At 49.6% G+C, this 21,259-nt stretch overlaps 1 protein-coding gene and 1 long non-coding RNA gene across 4 annotated transcripts in view; one reads left to right on the top strand and one right to left on the bottom strand.

The window, feature by feature from the left end:
- Hspa12a (heat shock protein family A (Hsp70) member 12A) overlaps window positions 1-21,259 on the top strand; it is a 157,765-nt gene that overhangs the window by 83,147 nt on the left and 53,359 nt on the right. Inside the window, exon 1 of one of the 3 annotated variants that reach the window (XM_006978455.4) lies at window positions 2,421-2,617. The exons of the other annotated variants lie outside the window; for them this stretch is intronic. Coding sequence (XP_006978517.1) covers window positions 2,575-2,617 — 43 coding nt within the window. The 5' untranslated portion in view covers window positions 2,421-2,574. Of the gene's footprint in view, window positions 1-2,420; window positions 2,618-21,259 lie in introns of those variants that run through there. 3 annotated transcript variants of the gene reach the window in all.
- LOC121824773 (uncharacterized) lies at window positions 10,197-20,433 on the bottom strand. The gene is made up of 3 exons (XR_006066753.2): window positions 19,244-20,433; window positions 12,448-12,658; window positions 10,197-12,103 (listed from the first exon to the last, which is right to left on the bottom strand). It is a non-coding gene; the product is annotated as an uncharacterized LOC121824773 (long non-coding RNA).

The raw sequence follows: 21,259 nt of genomic DNA, 5'->3' as shown, positions 1-21,259 counted from the left end.
GCATAGCAAAACTCCATCTCAACAAAACAAAACGCAGATTCATGCTCAGTTAGGGCTTTTCCTTAGGGAATGAGGAAGTCCAGCATGACTGGCACACTAGCTCCCATCAACTCTTCTGTAACCTAGGCACCTGTGTCCAGGACACGGACTTAGTGGACAGTGTCAGTGGTCATCACACATGTCTCCAGGACACAGACTTAGTGGACAGCGTCAGTGGTCATCACACATGTCTCCAGGACACGGACTTAGTGGACAGTGTCAGTGGTCATCACACATGTCTCCAGGACACGGACTTAGTGGACAGTGTCAGTGGTCATCACACATGTCTCCAGGACACGGACTTAGTGGACAGTGTCAGTGGTCATCACACATGTCTCCAGGACACGGACTTAGTGGACAGTGTCAGTGGTCATCACACATGTCTCCAGGACACGGACTTAGTGGACAGTGTCAGTGGTCATCACACATGTCTCCAGGACACGGACTTAGTGGACAGTGTCAGTGGTCATCACACATGTCTCCAGGACACAGACTTAGTGGACAGCGTCAGTGGTTATCACACACGTCTCCAGGACACGGACTTAGTGGACAGCGTCAGTGGTTATTCCTGCCTTTTCATATTATGGCTCATGTGGCCTCTATCTAGCTGCTCTCACTTAATTGGGAGGTGTGAACAGAACCAGAAGGTAGCTATGGGTGGATGAAGGGCCAAAGCCAGCCCTTCCCCTCTCTGTCCCAGGCTCAGGAGCATCAGGCTGTTGTCATGAGCAACTGCTCCCCACCTCTCTGCTTTTGGGTACCTCCAGCTCCTGGCCTCCAGCTCCTTGCTGGGAACTGATCTCTTGGATCTGCCTCTGAGATAATGGGGTGCTGTTACTGCATGAAAGCCATCTTGATTGGGAGAATTTGCTCCATAGAAGCATGTTCTCTACACTCTGGGAGTGGCTTCCGGGCACCCACTACCACTGCCGGGCACAACTGGCCTGGCATCTTGTCGCGCATGCTTTTTAAACTGTTCTATCCTAGGTTCCAAGCTAGGCATGATCTCATCTAATCGTTTTTAGTCTTGAGAATCTATTTCTCAGAGGGCAGTGAGGCTCAGAGAGGTCACACAGTTTGATCATGGGCTCACATACAGCCTGGGACTCTGCATTTGCGACATTCTAATGCAAATAGAAGACAGTTGTGAGCACTGGGTGATAGTTTCACCACCGAGTTACATCCTCAGCCCGGGTTTTGTCTTGCTCATTTTCATTCTCCCATCTGTCACTTTCTGAGTAGAAGCTCCTCTGTAGGCTTTGGTAGCAGACCTCTGGTCACCCCACCATCCATAGGGAGGCTGCTTGTGGAGGCAATTCCCTAGGTACCCCGGGCAAGAGATGTTGCCTGTCTCAGTAAGAGGGATAGGTAGTGCTTACCACCCGGATGGGATCCCAGCCAGTCATTCACTTGCTGTGTGTGATATTGAAATCATAATTTAAACCTGCCACACCAGGTTTTCTTATATGCAAAAACCGACAGCTACGAGTTAAGGATATAGGCACTTCAGCAATTTAGTGTCAGACCCTCTTCCCCCACCCCTGGGGAAGACCCAATAACTATGGTAATTAGATCCTTACCACTGCTCTTGCCAAAGAGTTGGGGGTACTGAGGACCCAGGATCTCCCTGGCCTTAACAGGTGCCAGAGGCTCAGGGGTGTGTGTGTGTGTGTGTGTGTGTGTGTGTGTGTGTGTGTGTGTGAGAGAGAGAGAGAGAGAGAGAGAGAGAGAGAGAGAGAGAGAGAGAGAGAGAGAGAGAGCACGCCAGAAGGCAGAGACCGGTGAATCACTCAACCATGGAAGTCTTGAATAATTAATGTAGTATTCTCAGACTTCTAATGGGGCCAGGGATGCATCCCATATATGGAAGGGCAACACTGTCTCTGCGTCGAATACCTCTCTGGGTCGGGAGATGCTTTGGAGTCTTGCAGACATCCTGAAGGGGAAAGCTGGATGGCTGTGCTGGGACTCGGCCCTGCGCAGGTCCTGGAGCTGTGGCCTGGCTCCTGGCCGCTGCAGGGTCTCCAGGGCTTGCCTTGGTCCGCTCCTCTGGGACCTAGGGACAGAGGTCATAGATGCAGACTGGAGCAGACACCCTTGCCAAGAAGTGCTGAGTGTGCAGTGGTTGCTGAAGGCGTCAGGCCCTGCCACGCTGTACCTTCCCGAGAGCGGGAATTCCGGGGCTGGAAACCAGACCTTGCGCGCTCCTGTGTCCACCGGGCTGGACCAGCTGCAGAGACCCGGGCTCGCCTCTAACCCTCCACCGCCCACGCTGAGTCCCTGTGCGCTACTGACAGGACGGGGCGTGGCCCTGGCTGGGCGGCGACCCGCGGGCTCAGAGCTCGGAGGAGGAGCCTTCTCCAGCCTTCCCTAGTGGCTTGGTTCCGTGGGGCGGGCCAGGGAGGAGCGCGGGGAGGAGCCCGGGCTGCGGCGGCAGCGTCAGAGCGGTGCTCCCGCTGTTCACAGGCTCAGACCCAGCTCGAGAGCCGAAGACTCGCACCGGCGGCTCCTCTTCTGGGCTGGGGCTGCAGGACCATGGCGGACAAGGAAGCTGGCGGCGGCGACACCGGGTCCCGAGGTGAGCGCGGGGCGAGGGACCCGTGGCTGCCGCTCGGGCTGCCGTGGGCTGGGAAGGATGAGGCACGCTCCGTAAAGCAGCCCGGAGCCCAGTCGAGGGCGTTAGAAAAGTGACCTCTCTGGTTCCATCTTGCCATCCCCAGCCGGATCAGAGAGCGTCTGGACGCGACCCGCGGCCCACCGGGTGGGAGGCCGCCCTCCAGTCACGTGCGAGGTTTGTGCCAGGGTGCGGACACTGCAACCAGGACTAAATCCCTGCCTGGGGCACCCTGGTTGTTTCCACCTCGGGTTAGCTCCTTGGTTAGGGCCGGGTACCAGTCCCTAGAGAACCGCCCCTCCTGTCCATCGCCTGCGCGCTGTGTCGCGGATGCCAGTGCTGACCTGGTAGATGGCTGGCCGCCAGGTGGCCCCGGGTCCCCAACGGTTCGTTTCTGTGACTCAAATGAGGCAGGGGTGCAAGCCTTGGGAAAAATCAGATTCATATCTGTCCCCTGTCTCCACCCCACCCCACCGGACCCAGGAGCCAGGAGTAGCGGCTGCAGCTGCAGGCCAAAGGGTGTCCCACGGTTCTCCCCTCATTCTCTAGGATTCTCTGAGTTTGGGTGTAGAAACTGCGGAGACTGGGCTGTGCGTTCCTTGTCAGAGGTGTGTGTGTGTGTGTGTGTGTGTGTGTGTGTGTGTGTGTGTGTGTGTGTGTGTGTGTGTGTGTGTGTGTTGGAGGGGTGTCCCATGCGGAGTACTGTAGCCTTGCCTCTTACATTTATGGCAGAGCGGCTCATTTGGAGCATGGTTGCGGCTCATATGGCATGGGAGGGAGAGTCTAGGGATCCGGGAAGAGGATGATGTGCTTTTCGAGCCAGAGCTGTAAATCAAGGCTTTGCCAGCACAGGGGATGGGCTGGTCAGGATTCCAGACTTCTTCCTGTGTATCTCAAGTGGGGAAAGTTGGTTGCAGGGAGGTGCCGCGCGTGTCTCTGACCTGCAGAGCTTTGGATGAAGCAGACGCCTGAGCCGGTTTCCCAGGAGCTCCAAGCAAGCTGCAAGGATGACACTAAAATGCCCGGACTTAAAGCGAAATCCAGCGAGAAAAAAAAGAGCTCTGTGCTCTGCGGAGACCCCAAACAGGGAAACTGAGGCCAGTTGCGGCGCAGCTGGCATTGGCGATGGCGTTCTCTGTCCGGGTGTGGGTTGGGTTCAGCCCCCTCTTCTGCTCTGCTGCTAGCCACACCTGCCCCCTCCCCAGCCCATTGTTCCTGCGGATCTGGGAGGGGCCTCCCCAGGCCGCAGGCACTGCGGAGGTTGAGGAGTGCAGGGTGGGGGTTGGGAGCCACGGAGGGAGAGGCCCAACCCACGCCCAGGCGGTGGTACTCCAACAGGCACCCGGAATGTGCCTCTGTGTCCTGACCTTTCCTGGTCTGCAGACACGGGCCATGGCCTGGCAGTGTTGCCTTTCTTTGTCTGAGCATCACTCAGCAATTGGATCGACTCATTTTCCCCCACCTTTTTTCTTTAAATGAAAAAAAAAAAAATCCCAACATTTAGGATGCTGGTGAGAGGCATCAAGAATTGCTTTAAGCTAGAGAGTAAGTGATCCAGTTTCATGTCTCTCATGCTGAGATAATGAGTGGGTGGTTATATCAAATGCAAGGCTGAGTATAAGATCTGTCAAATCAGAATTGGAGGCAGGGATGTGCACCCTCTCCCTGATTTGTCTTGTAAAGTCACATTGTTGCTTCTATCCTACCCTACACACACACACACACACACACACACACACACACACACACACACACTGCTGGGACAGGTCCACATTCATGATGGCAGACATGTCACTGCTCACCGGGGTTATTGTAGGGTGATTTTTAGGCACCCTGGTGCAGGGACACCTGGGGCCCAGCCACCTGAAGGGCAAGTGATCCTGGCAAGTCACTGTGCTTTTCTGAGCGACCACCCCTTTATCTGCAGAGTCCCTTCTACTTCTGAGGTTTCTGTCACTGCATGTTCTTTGCTGGGTGATGAATATGTCTATTTTATGTCTCAAGTGTCCTGATAAATGTGTCACCAGCATTCCTTTTACTGATGAGAAATTTAAACATCAATTAAACAACCTGTCCAAGGTCACAGATCTAGGAAGCTTTGCTTAGGACTCAGACCATCTGACTCTACCGATTCAGCCCTCGTTGGTGGCCACCATACTGTTAGGGATGACAAAGTATTTGTGTTTCAAGGGGCTATTTCAAGGATGCTCTTGAAGCAAATGAATGTTGAAAGATTCCACAGGCCCCAGCCTATTGGGATCTGTGAACTACTGGTCTCTCATGTTGGGAAGGACCTAAGGGTGGGGTGAGTGGGGTTGAAATGAAACAAGAAGAGTAGAATGTAGTAGAAGTTGGGTGGTGAGTAGGTGACCCCTGAGACTCAGCTTGACTGTGTTTGCAAAGTTCCTTAATAGAATATTAATTAGTTAATTCACAAGATCTGAAGGGTCACCTTTGGTCTCTTAGACAGCAGAGACTGAGATGATCTTCAGTTCTGTTCCTCCCCATGACCTGAGTGACTGTGTCAGGAGCCCTAGCGGGAGATGAGTGGGTGGGGCGCTTGGTGGTTCAAATGGGGGCAGGTTCTCTGGTGTCCAAGTCAGGGCTGGCATAGACAGTGGAAGCCCAGGTGTTTTCTCCAGGAGTGGGTGGAGGAGTGGAGCCCCGGGGTTTAGAGATGGGATTCTCACCACCCCAGCAGTTCATCTTAATAAAAATAAGCACTGATATTAATGGAGGACTTAATGAAGAGCACTGAATCATCTCATCTAGCCGCAGCCACACTTGTTGACAGCTCAGTGAGGGGCCTTGTGACCAGCATTTCACCATTCTGCCACAGGCAGGCATGGTACACTGTGGGGAAGGGGGTGGGTGAGGCTTAGAGCCCAGGCCACTTGGACTCAGAAGAATGCCACGCACAGCCTCTCCTAGGTCATGCCTGCTATGTTGTAGGCCCTCAGAGTGATGTGAAGTGTGTCTGTGTGACTGGGCACAGAATTAAGAGAGGCCTCCCCCTCCCTCTGACTGATTAAGGAATCAAGCAAAAGTCGAAAGGGTGCTGTTCTTGGTATTAGGGTCCTGCCGTGGACCCATGATGTGTCAATGCCTGTGTTTGGAGCTGTTCCCTGCATGGTGGCATCCATCCCTCATCTCTCAACGTCTTGTGTTTACTAAAGCCCTATGTAGGCTCCCCTTTGGCTCTTGACATATGGAGTTCTCCCTTGTGATATGTCTCTCTTGACCTATAAAACTCTTACTCATCCTTCAAAACCCCCTCTTAGGAAACCCCAGATTCATGCATGTTGGTGAAATGCACCTGTCAATCCTTGGGTGCTTAATGTTGATGATTTCAGCCAGTGCATCTTGAGTGCAGAGAGTGTGTCAGCTTTAGATGCTTGTATACTATTTGTCCTCCAACAACCCTCTGAGGTTGGTATTATTATTACCTCATTTTGACAGGGAGGCAATTGAGGGCTTTGAGAAGTTGGTAGCTTGCCCAGACAGTGGACACTGGAGTCAGCTTTGAATCAGTCATGTTGTCCAACAGCTTGTGACCTTTCTCTCAACAAAGACAGGGTCCTTATCTTTCATGTCCATCGCTCTCAGTAAGGACACATAGGTTCTCAGTAAATACCTGCCTGTGTGTTGAATGACTCTGTCAGCAAGATGTGAAGAACCACAGCAGTGGGGAACGGCATCCATGACTGCCCACTCCAGGGTGGCACTTCTGGGAACACATGCTCAGAAGTGGGCCAAGCTGGAGGGGAGAGGCAGGCGGGGCTCCGGGCATCTCTGAAGAGATGAGGCTTTGATTCCAACAAGGCATTGAGTGACGATTCAATCTTGTGGGGGCGAAGTGCTCTCTCATCATATAAATAGGCCTCTTTGGTAAAGGAGAAAGCTTCTTTATGACCGCTGTGCATAATTAGATGGCAAGGAGAAATCAGGGCCTTTTAATGAACAAGCAGCAGTGGCAGGGACAACACCTGCCCCCACAGGACATTGGCATTCCTTACAGGGGGTAGGGGAGTAGAGGAGGCCCCCAGGGAGGAGCCACAATGTCCAGCAGGGTCTCTGGCCCACAGGGGCAGGCCCTGCAGACTCTCCCTGCTTTGCAGGGCTTGTGCCTGATGCCTGTTGTCCCCCAGATGTTCAGCCACACTTGGAATGCAGACGCCAGCTAGACTTCGCTTCCTTGGTTTGTGATAGCAGTACGTGGTGATTGCCTGGGTCTGTTGGAAACAGCCAGAGATAAGGGATGGGCAGGAAATGGCGTTGTCACTCACTGAATGAATTCTTTGCTGCCTTCCTGCCTCTGCCCATCAGGATTTCAGTTTCCTTCTGAGCTGTGGTGGTGGGTCAAGCTGTTCTGTTTTGTTTGGGTTTTTCCCCCTTGCACTGGGGCTATGTGGAGACCTGTTTTGGTCCTTTAGACCTGAGGTTCTTCCCTTTTAGAAGCCAGCCCCTTGGGAGTGACATGGGTATTCCCTCAAGGCTCTTTCCCTATCCCTGTATATTCCATGGTGGGGGTGAGGATGATGTCTGCTGCAGGGTTGCCCTGGGGACTGAGAGCAGGAGTCACTCTGTGCTCACTAGATGTCCTTCAGGCTGATTTTACTGTTGGAGTCACCTAGACATGGTGCCAAGGCTGAGTCCTCTCCAGAGCTGGTACAGCCAGACCTCTTCTAGTAGACATCTGCTGTTGCCACCAACCAGGGAGGCCCACACAACTGGTGTCAGACTCCAGACCTGTGTTAGTCCCATTTTCCATGTTGTGACAAGCACCCGACAAATGACCTAAAGGGAGGACTTGTTCTTTTAGCCAAATGCTTCAGGAATTTCATTGCGTGGCCTCTGGCTCTCAGCTTGTGGTGGAGTAGAAACCTGCAGCAGGTACCATGCACAAGAGCAAAGCAGCTCATGGCAGCCGGTGGGGAAGCGGAGAGACAGAGTCAGACAGGAAGGGTGAGGAAGAGCTATCTCCCTTCAAAGGCAGGCCTTCATTGGCTTTCTTCCTCCAACGAGGCCCCGCCCACCAGTCTCTTCAAATTATGAATCCATTAAGGGATGAATCCATTGCTTATCAGAACCCTCAGGATCCAGTCACTTCCCCAGAGCTGGTGCCCCAGTCTCCCTCCGCCCCCCTCTACAGGAGCCTGTGGAGGATAGTTTGTGTTCCAACAGATAAGGGACCTGATCATGTAGTGTGGGGGCTGGGAGTAGCAACAGGTTAGCCACCCCTGGCCCCATGCCTTCTGAGCCAGCATGCCTCTCTTGAGTGACAGGTCCAGGCCAAGGCTTCCCCTGTGCCTTTAACTTCTTCGGGTTTGAGAGAGGATCTCGGTGTACAGTCCCTGCCAGCCTTGGATTCCTGGGCTTGTAGCTGGGGCCACAGGCAGCATCCTGTTGGCTCTTAAATTATCTTATTCGGTCCTCACCAATAGCCCATAAAATGTGTGACTCTACAGTGGGAGACCCTGAGGCTGGGAGAGTTAAGTTCAGGTCCTAGGGTGTCAGGATCTCTAGGGGTGATGTTAAGACAGAAGACAGCATGCCATATCCCCCGAAAACTGACTCCAGTGGATGTATGGATACCTCCATGCCACAATAATGATATATAGCTTCTTTTAAAAGTCAACCCACTGTTTAAAAAATATGCCATTATTTTGGGAAGACTATGTCAATTTTACAAACAGAAAAATCTGTGTCCTTTGCCATAAACAGCAGGTGCTCACAGCATGAAGCATGCATGTCTAAAATCAGGTTATTATACTTCCTGTAGATGATCCTGCCCACAGAAGGCTTTATGTCTAGGCTGTAAAGAGCCTGGAGAGTTTTATAGTGAAGTAGGTCAGAGCAGCAGATGGAGACATTCTCTGTGATGGATGGATGGATGTTGCTGATGACGCTGGTGTTGTAATTTCTATTCCCACAATGGTCCCTCCAGGAAATGAGGCCTGGGACCACGTATTTGCAAAACTCACCACTGAAGCTTAAAACCTGGTGGAACTGGTGTGAGATGTGGCCGTGTACTGCCAGTCCTCTGCTCACTGAGAGGGCTGAGGCCCCTAATGGTGACCCTGCATGAAGGTGGCCAGCTCTGTGGAGGCAGAGTAGAAAACAAAAGTGTTCCAAAAGATTATAAAGAATTGTGAGCTCAGAGGCCAGCCTGGACACCCACTGACTAGCTTTGGGAATCTTCCTTATCCCTACCTGTTTCCTCATCTGTAAAATGAAAATATTCACACTACGTATCTCACGCTGGATTTTACTCTTTCCCATAACCCTTGTCAGTAAGTGCTGAGTATGGTCCATGTTTGTTGTTATCGGCCATCGTTGCTTACTGTCCTGAATCCTGTGGAAGCAGCAGAGCAGCCATCAGCAGCTGTATTTTGTCCAGGAGGCTCAGAGTGGAGAAAGGCTAGCCTGAGACCTCCACAGCTAGGCAGAGGTAGGCAAGGGCTGTGCAGAGTCTTGTCCAGCAGACCCAGAACCTAGGAGGTCTCAGGCTGCTTGCTCACTGGGCCATTTGCCATGGCTCCCAGCTCCTCACTGGCTATTCTGAACAGGCAGCCAGTGGGGTTCAAAGTCTTTGCATCCCTGGACTCTATCCAGCACTGCCTAGCCTCTGACCTCAGAAGAACTCCTCCACCCTAGGCGGGCTCCACCCACAGTGCTGAGCTCCAGACCTGGGGCTTTGTAGGCTGGTCTTCTGTAAACCAGCCTTGACTGGGACCTAACGACTGAGGAAGTCCCTTGGCACAGCAGCTGCTCCCAGACACCCATTTGGGAAACCCTGAGCTGCCCACAGGCCAGATCTTGTTCTTACTGCCCTTATCTTTAGCATGTCCACGTGTCCAGCGTTGCTGGGATGGTTCTAAACATGAATCCCTAATTACTAATAGCAACTCCTTTCACTTTCTAAGTGTCTCTGTTGAGAAGATGAATCATCTGTTTGTATTCCTCATCTTTGTCCCCTCTGGGTGTGACAAGGCAGGCAGGAGGGTTGGCCGAAACCCACCCTTGTGGGTTCGATGGATTTGACCTCGGGGTTTGATGTTGCTGCTTCTGGGTGATGAGAGAGGATATTTGTAAAGGGCTTGGCGTGAGCCTGCTATACAGAGGCCATCCTAAGTGACAGCGACTTTATTAGTGGTGTCACTGGGTTCTTGGTGAGGACATGGGATCTGGGAACAGGCACCTGGGTTTGAATCCATTCATATTATATTGTTTCATGTCCTGTGATTCTGAAAAGGTACCTATCTTCTTAAAGTCTTTCCTTTTTCATCTACAAAATGAGGGTTATGGGGGTTGGAGAGGTAGCTCAGTGGTTAAGAGTGTGTGCTGTTCTCCCAGAGGACCCAAGTTTGGTTCATGGGACCCACAACTGCCTGTAGCTCCAGCTCCAGGAAATTTGACACTGTCTTCTGTCTGCTGCAGGCACCTGTGTGTGCAAACCCACACAGGGACATGCGCATGTACACATAAATCAATAATAAAACAAATCTTTTAAAAATGTGGATTATAATAGTGCCTTCTTCATAGGTTTTTGTGAGCAGAGTTTATTCAAGGAAAGCACATAGGACAAGTCTGATCATGGAAGAGGCACAGATTTAGTGTTGACAATTGCATTATTGACTGACTGCTAGTGTTATTGCAAATGGACCTCCAAAGATTGTTCTTGTAGGCAGGGAGAAGCCAAGGCATCATAAAAAGGACTACAACTGTAGTGATCAAAAACCAGCCCAAAGGTGATGATGATGATGATAATGATTTATTGTTGTTATTTTTGAGTATCCTGCAGCTCAGGCTAGCCTCAAACTCACTATGTAGCTCAGGTTGGTCTTAAACTCTTGATCTGGTTGACTTCATCTTACAAATGCTGAGATTACTAACACATGCCAGGATACCTAGCTTATGTGGTGCTAGATATTGAACCCAGGGCCTCAGGCATGCCAGGCAAAACTCCACCAGCTGAGCTGTATCACAGCCCAAGAGCCCAAATTTCTTATCTTTGGTTCCTGGAAGTTAGACATGCGCCCTAAGATGGGTCTCACTGAGGTGTTGGCCTAGCTGGGTCCCGTCTGAAGCGTCCATCTGTCTCCTACATTCTTACTCTTCTGGAAGTCACCTGCATTCTTGACTCAAGACTGCTTCTTCCATCTGCAGAGTCCATCGCTCCCAGCTCTGACTCCATTGTGATGTCTCCACTCCGTCTTCACCTCCATAAGGACACTAGCATAAGGATATCTTGTAAAGTGCACCTGGACCATAGAGGTCTTTGTCTTAAGATCCTTATTGCAGTCACCTGAAGAATTCCTTTTTGATTATAGAATGTCATACATTCATAGGTCCTGGGAATTGGGACATGATACACTGTGGATGGTGAGGTCTTAGCCAGGAAAGTAGAGGAGGTCTCCATGGACTGGGGACTGTTAGTCGAAGGTCTGTCTTTCTTGAGACCTGTTTGGATGTTGGAAAGTTCCTTCTTGGAGTATTACCTTTGGCATGATTCAATCTTGACAGGTTCCTTAGACCTGTCATGGCCATTTTCAGGGTGAGTCAGCCTCCTTTCAGAGGCCCATGCTAAATAAAGATCCAAATAAAGATCTATCGACTCCCAGGCAGGGAAAAACTATCAAAGTATCAAAGAACTAGTGAAACATCTACAAAGATGTCTCATTATATTAGCTCAGACAATCTTTGGTGGGTTAAAGCAACTGTTTTTGTTCTGCTGGCCGTTTTCGTGGGCAGGTGTTTGTGCTCATTCATGGCTGTACTGCACTGGACAGTGAAAGAATATGGGAACAGTGCTGGCTCTGAGCCAGGATCTTCTGTTCCAGGAGGCCAGCTTCAGCTTGTAATATGATGGTCTCGGGCCAGTGAGAGGACAAGATGGGGTTCCAAGCCTCCCCCAAGACTTCCTTAGAGGCAGAGAATCATCTGAGCTGTATTTCTGAAGTCTAGCGCAATTTACAAGGGGTTGCAATGGAGGGCATAAACTACCTCGAAGGGGAATTGCTACAAATAATGTGTGAGTTTTTCCTCTAACAGAGTCAGCTGGACTAAAATGTTGAAAGCCCAACCTTTAAAACAGTTGTTTGTCGCAACAGCTTGCAGGCCAGAGTTCCTCCCTTGGCAAGACTGGAGTGCTCCGCAGCAATCTGACACTTGGAGGCACTGGCTGCAGCCTAGGTCTGTGTGATGGACAGAGGGATGACAGAGGGATGCCGTTGGTCCTGGGAAAGTCATGCAGGCTCGTTGGTGGTTTTGATAGGTTGGGATAAACTTCCTTATGAGTAAAGAGGAACAGATGAGGAAGTAGTAAGAGAAAGCTGGAAATGTTACGGATGCACCAAATTTGTGTGCAAGTTCTGGCTGTCTTAGCGGCTTCCATGCCATTAAAGCAGAAGTCCAGAAGGCACCAAAGGAGCTACAGAGATGTTGTCCCTATAAGAAAATAGTGGGTAGGCTTCAAAAATGGTTTTGTGTTGATTAAATTTGTTCCCTGGCAGTTTCACACGTGAATACTCTCACCTTCTCTTTTCTCCGTCCTGTCTCTCTTATGCACACTCTCCTCCCAACAGGTCCCTTCTACATTCCAGTCTTTTTGTTTTGTTACCAATCTACTGATGGTCGATGTGGCAACAGGTTTGAAACTATCCCTTGGAGGCTGGTAGACTCACCACTTGGCATACAACTGAAGACAATGTTTTCCCCTCCCTCAGAATCTATCAGTAGCCAACAGTTAAGCTGGGTAGGTGTTTAACATGAACAGGAATGAAAATGCTCACCTAAGCATCAAGGGCCATAGTTGCTCCATCTCTGAATAGCAGCTGGGATAATTTTTGATTTGCTGTTCTGGGTCCTCATTATAGGCTTGGCTGTTGGGGGAGATTCTGGTAACAAGGTTACAAAGGTGTTGAGAAAAGTGTCCCAGCTCTGCTTCCCTTCATGAATCCTGTGTTTTTTTTCAGAGAGTGATTTTGCAGAATGTGAAGACTTCTAGGAAAAGAGACAATATCATATTAGAAATGTTTATATTCACATGGGGATGAATGTCTACCTAAACATATTTCCTCCAACAGGGAGGTGGAGCTCTTGTCTGCTCTCGTTTTGCTTCATCTCTGGGTTTACACACCGAACTTTGAAGACTGCTTCGCTTCCTGGGCGTTTCCAGACAGAGTGGATTGGGCAGTTGTGACTGCAGGGTTCTGGTTTCCATACCTAGAAGCAGAAGTCCAAGCAGGGTTGTAGCTGGAGTTTTCCTGGTCCTGCCTGGCCCACGGTCAGTACAAATCTCTCTCACCCGCCAGTCCCACAGCGGCTCAGACCCAATCAAGTAAACACAGAGACTGATATTGCTTACAAACTGTATGGCCATGGCAGGCTTCTTGTTATCTAGTTCTATCTTAAATTAACCCATTTCTATTAGTCTATACTTTGCCATGTGGTTTGTGACTTACCGGTACCTTACATCTTGTTTGTCATGGCGGCAGTGGCTGGCAGGGTCTTTTTGCCTCAGCCTTCCACTTCCCAGAATTCTCCTCTCTCCTTGTCCCGCCTATACTTCCTGCCTGGCTACTGGCCAATCAGTGTTTTATTTATCAATCAATGAATCATCCACAGCACAGGGTGGTGGTAGATTACCGTCCTGCCCTTATAAGATCTGGCCGTGTAGCATCCTTCATCTGACAGGTTGTAAGTTCTGTGGATTCTTGATTCATCATCCTCTGCTCCCTGCTGAACACGCTAGGATCTGAGAGGAAGGTGGATTTTGCCAGCTCCCTTTGCTGCCTAGGAACTGGTAATGAAAGTCAATCTTTGTGGCCCTCTCTGTCCCCTAAGGTCCCCCTGGCTTCTCTGTAATGAAGGACAATGGTTCTTATGCTCAGATACTTGGTCCCCTCTGGGATGCCAGATGTGGGCATCTGAGCTCCAGGCTGACCCTGTGGCCTCCTGCTGGCCTCTCTGTGTCTGATTGCTCTGAAGGATAACTTCCACTGGCCACTTCCTTTCTTTTCCTTTTCTCATTGGTCATGAGGGGCCATCTCTGCTAGCTGGATGTCACAAATGTAAGGTGTCCTGGTCCCTAAGTGCAGATGGAAGTTACTGTCAGAAAACAGAACTTGTGATAAACACCAGAGACCCAGATCATCAAACTTCAGGCTGGGTCTTATCTCCCATTCCCCAGCTGGGCAGACTGAGCTCGGGATGGGAACAGACCACTTAGGAATGCATGCAGCACCGAGCTTAGAGCCCATTCTGCTGGCCCCCTCGTCAGACTTTCAGCTGGGGTATGGCCCCAAGGCCTTCTGCCACATGGGCGTCCGGCCACCATGGACAGCACAAGACCTAAGCTTTGGTGCTCCTAATAGATGAACGATGTGTCTCTCCCTGCAGGGATTACGTTATCAAACAGTGTTCCAAGAAAAAGCTTGATTTGGAGGAGTGAGGTGTCAAATCAAATTGCCATGAATAAGACTCCTTAATGTCGGAACCGTGGATATTGTAGCCTCTCACTTGGCCTTGGTGGCTGCCTCTTTTCTTTTTTCTTTTTTTTTTTTTTTTGGCCTGGTTCACACAATGTCTTGGGTAAAAGGCCAGTCATTAGTGCATTAGGTGTAGGCAACAAACCCTTTTGCTTGAGGAAGCAAAAAAGGTGACTTTAAGGTATAGATCCTGGAGTGGTACTCACGTGCCAGGTCAGGTCTGTGTAGTACTTTTCCTGCCTTCCTGCAGGCCCATGGTGTGTAGTCCGTATCTGCAGGGTCAGTGTGGCTACCACAGTGCCCATGCTGAAGTTGACAATATTGGTTACTCTAAGGGCTGTTGTCTGTTATTCATCTGACTGTCTGTCTTCCCAAGTCCAGATTTCCAGAGGTGATGCCTGTGTTCAGGCTCCCGGAACAGTCAAATCTGGCTGGAGGATAAAGTCATCTGTTGGGAGCAGAGAATGAGTGGATGCATCTTTTGTTGACTAGAGCGTGGTATCCGCTCCACACTTCCAGCTCTGATAGCCGAGCCATCTAGTACAGGACGTAGTACCAAGTCCAGGGCTGCACATACAGAGGATGGTTCCGCAGTCTGTTGGAGATATTTTCTTCCGTTCTTTTTTGGAGAAAATTATTTTTCCTCCTCCAAGTATTTCATGCTGCACAGGGTAAATGGCCACTGGGTCCTTCCAGTGAGAAAAAAGGGCGGATCCAAGGCTATTTTCCTGATGCAGGCTGGGCCCTCCTAGTCTGTGAACATGGCACTGGCCAGTGGGCCCATTCGAGGGGACTCTAGGCACCAGGTCAAGCTGCGGTCTCCCTGGCTAGCTGTCAGAGCCCAGCAGAAGGGACACGATGCTCGTCGAATGATGCCAAATACATCATCCACTGTATCCGCTCCAGCGCCAGTTCTGTTTAAAGTCAAGGACGGACTTAAGGGCCCTCCGTGGGGGGCTTGAGTGGTTATCTGTGGGAGGCATGTTAAGGATGTATCCCTGGCTGAGTCGACAAAGGCCCACACGGCAGGACACTGGAACAGACCCTGGGAACCAGGCTGTGCTGAGGAGTGGGTCTCACCCAGGTGCAGTTTCCTTAACCCCCCCACCTCCACTTCCCCCGGGAAATGCTGGGAGAACTCAGGAGTTGGAGGAGAGTCATGCTGACCCCAGCTAGGGAAGTCAGGTGTGTCCCCAGCACTGCGTGGATGCTCTGGAAAGGCCCTTACCCACGGCCTTGGGGCGTCTGTCTCAGACTTAGCAAGATGCTTTGAAGACCGATTTCTTCCCTGGGCTTTGCTGCTGGTAGTCTTGGCCAGGGGAACTGGATGAGCGGAGTTAGAAAGCAGAGTCTTCAGAGTCAGGCCATCCTTGAGGATGGGGTGGGAGGGACCCAGGGCCTTCATGAGCAGAGGGAGCTTCAGAATCAGACAGTGCTTGCTTTGAATCTTGGAGTCACTTTTTACTGGCTTAGGCACATCAGTTGGTGTCTCTGGGCCTCATGTGTAAGAAGTACCTAACACACCATTCAGCAGCTACTGTGGGCATTTGGTGGGGGGAGGCAGACGTGACATTAAGAAGTCCTGCTTGAGTTCTGTGAGTGAGGTGTGCAACCTCTCTGAACCTGTTATGTCAGCTGAAAACTAGTTCTGACACTTCCCAGGATGGTCCTGAGAGCTGAGGTGGTCAAACACGCCAAGAACTTGCCCTGAACACAATTGTGTGCGTTCAGTGTTAGGTTTCATCATTACTATTTGAAGCACACTGGGGACCTGCTAGCAGGTGGGCATAGTGCTGGGTAATCAGGTGAGGTTCCCTGCTGGGGTGGCTCCTGGAAACTTCTGTTTATTGAGGTGTAAGTCACATGAGGTGAAAGCTTTCCAGGTATTCAGTTCCATGGATTTTGACAAAGATAATATAGTTATATAACCACCATTACATCAAAGTGTAGACTATTTCCAGCTTGGGAGAATTATGTCATTGGAAGACTTGCAAATAGGATCCATCTGGTTTGTAGAAGACCCCACCTCAGATGGTAGGGCATTCCGAGGTCTGGGCCTCAGGGTTTCATTGAATGATAGTCAGGTTCTCTGCCTGGGCCCTGAGGCTCTTTCTGCAAGGGATTTGTGGGGACCTTAGTTGTGCTTCCTAGCCTGCTCCTCATTGGCTATGGAGAAGGGAGACTTGGAGCCTGCAGGATATCCTTGGTCAGGCCCTAGACTAGGTGGTGCTGCAGGTAGAGCCTAAGGATCCATGGGACTGGGGGTGGAGACATAGGTAGGGGTGAACTCTGAAGTATTCAGAAAGCCAGGGCGGGTTAGGCTTGGTCCAAACTGATAGCCTGTGGTCCTCACATGCAGACCATGCGTTCAAGACTTTGTCTCCAGGGTGTGGTGCTAATGGGAGATAAAGCATAGTGACAGAGATCCACAGGTCACTGTAGGGGACTGGAGGACCCTGGTCTCTTTTTTCTGTTTCGCTTTTGGTCATAAAGCAGAGGTGCAAGAGCTTTGTCCTGGGAGACTGATTGCCTGGCGTAAGAAAAAACAATTAGGTGACACCGGGAAAGCATGACTTAAGGATTAGGGACAAGGTATCACCAGCCGCTCTGCCAATAAAGCCCTTGGCCGAGTGAAGGCAAGTAGCTTCTGTCACATGCAGCATCCCTGACCAGTAAGGAGGAGGCCATCTGTCATGCTGTGTGGATAAGAGTCACTGTTAGCTCTGGCTCAGCTGAAAGAGTGAGGCCATGACTGAGCACTGTTCCCAAGGCCTGCCACGGGGCTGGGCAGCGAGGAGGCTCTGGTAAGGGCCACGGTGGTTTATGAGGAGGCTACCCAGATGGTTTCACCAAGCCACGTTTATTCCATCTCAAAAAGAGTTTCTGATCACGCATCAGCTATTTTTCTGATTGTCGTAAGCAAATACCTGATAAAAGCAAGGAATGGAGGGTTTATTTCAGCTCGTGGTATAAGGGCACAGTCCACCACAGCAGGAAAGAACGGTAATGGCGGTAGGAGTGTGGCTACTTGCCATGTTGTGTCCACTCAGGAAACAGAGAGCAACGGCTGCTGGTCCTCAGCCCTTTTTCCTTTTTATTGCGTATGGACCTCCAGCCCACGGGAGGGGGCTACCCTTGTTCAGGGTGGTTCTTCCCACCCCAGTTAAGATCCCTAGAAATGCCCTCACAGACACACCCCGGGAGGTTTGTCCTCTAGGCGATTCTGAGTCTATTCAAGTTGACAGTCGTGATTAAATACCACAGACAGTATGTCCTTATAGTAGATCGTTGCCTAGTCGTAATAAACCTTATCTCCAGGTACACACATCCTGGTACTCTCCTCTTACCTGGCTTCAGGGCTCAGCTGTGTGTGTTGTTTTAGCAAACAGGAAGTCAGCAGGAGCTTGGCATTTTAACCTGCGCTAACTATCACTAGAGCAAAATACTTGAGAGAATTAACTTATCAAAAGAAAAGGTTTATTTTGGTTCATGTCCCTCTAAAGGTTTTCAGTCTATGATCAGATGGACTTGCTTTCAGGCCTGTTGTGGTGCCGGATGGTGAGGAGAATGTTTACCTTATGGCCAGAAAGCAAGGTGGGTGTGGGGACAGAGACACACGCCAGAGTCCTGGAGTCCCATTGATAAAGGGCTTGGTCCAAGGTGCTTATGGGACACCCCTCACCTCTCTCTACTCTGGGGATCAAACCTTTAACATATACCAGTGCTATAAACTGAGCAATGCCAGTGTGTTGGGACTCACCCCTCTTTACTTTGCTACTTAGGACATGTAAGTTGTCGGGCTTGAGGTTCCACACAGAGGACAACTGAGGCCCCTGACCAACAGCCGAGTGCGTCAGGCACAAGTGAGGCTGCCATGGGCCACGCAGTGACCGTCAAGCCTTCAGATGAAGGCCCTGTGAGGCCCCAGATGACAAACAAACACTGGAGTTCTTCACAAATAAGTGGTTGTTTTAAACCACTAAATTATGGAGTGAATTTTTGTTTTTGTTTGTTTGTTTGCAATAGCAGTGATAAACTAATGTAGTCTTGTCTTCTTTTAGCAGAAACTGGGCTTATTTTAAAATGCTCTGGGGCTGGAGAGATGGCTCAGCAGTTAAGAGCACTAGCTGCTCTTCAAGAAGACCTGGGTTTGATTCTCAGCACCCACATAGCATATCACAGCTGTCTGTAACTCCAGTTCCAGGGGATCTGATGCCTTTCTGGTCTCTGCAGGCATTAGATATGCACACAATGCACAGATAGACATTCAGTCAAAACACCAAAACACGCCCCCATGTATATATGTAAAAGAGTTTCTCCGTCCCACACCATCCTGCAGCTGTTTCCAAACAATCAGTCTGAGGTTTATATTAATTATAAATGCTTGGCCAATGGTTCAGGCTTATTGGTAACTAGCTCTTGCATTTAAATTAACCTATTTCTATCCATCTATGTATTGTCCCATGGCTTATCACTCCTTTGGCATCTTTCTCCTTGGGCAGCTGCTTGCCTCTCTCTGCCCTCCTTCCTCTGAGAACTCAGTTTGATTCCACCCCTCCAACCTTATTTTGCCTTGCAATAGGCCAAAACTGCTTTATTATCAATCAATCATAGTAACACACATTCATGGTGTACAGAAGGATATCCCACAGCATTTCCCCCTTTCTGTCTAATCAAAAAGGAAAGTTTTTAATTTTAACATAGTAAAATTATATACAATGAAAACAGTTATCAAGTAAGAATCAGTTATAATATCCAGTCTATTTGTATTTGGCAAAATTAAAGAGTCTCTTATCTATCCTATCTTTGTGAGTCTAAAGTTTCATGTTTAATTTACCTTTTATTATAACTAAGGAAAACTATAACAATATCTAATCTTCAACTCCATCAAAGACCCCAGAAATATATAATATTACCTGAGTAAATAAGTGCATTGCAAGTAATTTCCAAAAAATGTGAGAAATGACAGAAACAGCTGGCTGCCTGGACAGTCACCCAAGGTTTCTCTGTAACATTGGGGTATCCAACTTTGGCTTACAGGCATAGAATATCTGACAGACCCTTTTCAGAAGCAGGATAATTTGAAGGTTTGTCCTACCTTGTCTTGTCAAAGTTTGGCCAAAGTCGCTTTTCCTTGTGTTCTGCTTGTCCAGATTGGACATTGTGCTTACTGTCAGCAGTCGAGGCAAGGGCAGTTTCTTGCCCAGTAGGAAGTTTTGCCAAAAGGAAAACAAACTCCATATAGAATGTCTTTGATGCCTATCATTCTCTCTAGAGTAGATCAGTGTTGCCAGAAACAGATGTGTCTCATGTTAAAAGAATTCTAAGTTAGTAAAACATTATAAATGCCATATTCTGTACATCTTTGAAATGCTTGAAGATCACCTATCTATTTGGAACATATCTTTGCACATCCAGAAACCCTAACTAACATGACAATGAGTTTGACAAACATGGGTGACTATTAACCTGTAATTCTTATCAATCTATATACCTTAAGGACTAAAGCTTCATCTATAAAAATAAACAAGCTGTAGAGGTCATACCTTATGTAATATAGAAACATATGTGCAGTATAAGGACAACCTCGAAATTGTGACAATATACAAAAAATCTTAACCAGAGGTAGGAATGTAAAATGCAATATGACAAAAATAACCTTAATTTGCATCAACATACAAAAATATCCCAAACAGAAGTAGCAACATATATACAGCATGACAAAAATAATTTTTTACAGCGGCTGCTGGGTGTTTAGAAGTTGCTGGTGGGACAGAAACTTCTGCCCTACACACACACACACACACACACACACACACACACACACACACACACACACACACACACACGGTTTGTTTAGTCATGGTTCTGAGGCTGGAAAATTCAAGAACACAATGCTGGTGTCTGCTTTGAATCTGCCTTCTTCCTGTAGCATAAGATGGCGGAGGGCACCAGATGGAGAGACAGAATGAGTGTGTCCTCCTCTTGTGAAGCACAAAGCTACTGTTGCCGTCAGGGAGGCCCTAATTTCATGATATCATCTAATCCTAATTGTCTCCCAAATAGTTTTCAGTACCACGAACCCATGAGTTTGAGGGTTGAGTTTCTAACGCATGCCTTTAGGGGATATGTTTAAGCAATGGGGACGTGGGAAGCAGAGGACTGTGGCCTGAGGACCCCATTCTTTGGAGCAACATCCTAAGGGGAATGGGACAGGGCGCGTGTTGAGCGTGGTGCAGAAGACGCAGAAAAGCCTTGAGTGCTGCTGTTGTCCCGCCAGGCCTGTTCAGGAAGAGGCGCGTGCGTGCGTGCGTGCGTGCGTGCGTGCGTGCGTGCGTGCGTGCGTGCGTGCGTGCGTGCGTGCGTGCGTGCGTGCGTGCGACAGAGAGCCGCGGAATTGGAAGGGGCTAAGGAGGGAGAAAGACGGAAATTGACCCAGAGACTGGAGATGGTAGGACCTTCTAGAAAGTCTTCCCTTAAGTTTCATTTGGTCCCATCGAATGTGAACCCACAGGATCTGGCTGGTTCTCTCGACACTGCATTCCTTGCCCTTCAGTGAGCGTTCACTGAGTCCTTGAAGGGCTGTGCGCGGGGAGCAGAGCCTGCAGCGGTAGACAGGGCAGCAACCCGCAGTGTGGGGTTTAGGGGGGGCACGGACATGTCAGGTCCTGCAGTCCTGTGAGGCTTATTTGAAGAGCAAAGCTTTGTGCATTGAATGAGGTTCAGTCAGAAAACTGGCATCCTTGCCGAGTGGCCTGATGAAGAGGGAGATGTATTTCTAGGAGTGAGACCCCTAATAGCATGAGCACACGGTGGGCTTTTACCGCCCGGGGTGGGGTGAGGTAGACAGATGACTCAGCAGTTTACAGCACTTGCTCTTGCCTCGGACCCAGGTTCAATCCCCAGCACCTACAGGACCTCTCACAGCACACTGTAACTCCAGTTCCAGGGCATCTGCTGTGTTTATCGTGGTTCCAGGGACAGACCTGACTGGGGTGGTGGGAGAATGAAGAAGAGACAAACACACGAACACACAGCAAAGCTGGATCGGGTGGACTCACTCTCCGATGGAGAAACCACAGCACCCCGGAAGCTTAACAAGTTTATTCCATAC

This window comes from Peromyscus maniculatus, chromosome 1 (assembly GCF_049852395.1).
Source record: "Peromyscus maniculatus bairdii isolate BWxNUB_F1_BW_parent chromosome 1, HU_Pman_BW_mat_3.1, whole genome shotgun sequence".
NCBI lineage: Eukaryota > Metazoa > Chordata > Mammalia > Rodentia > Cricetidae > Peromyscus > Peromyscus maniculatus.
The sequence above is the reverse complement of the archived record's forward strand: the minus strand, read 5'-3'. Positions and strand labels throughout refer to the sequence as shown.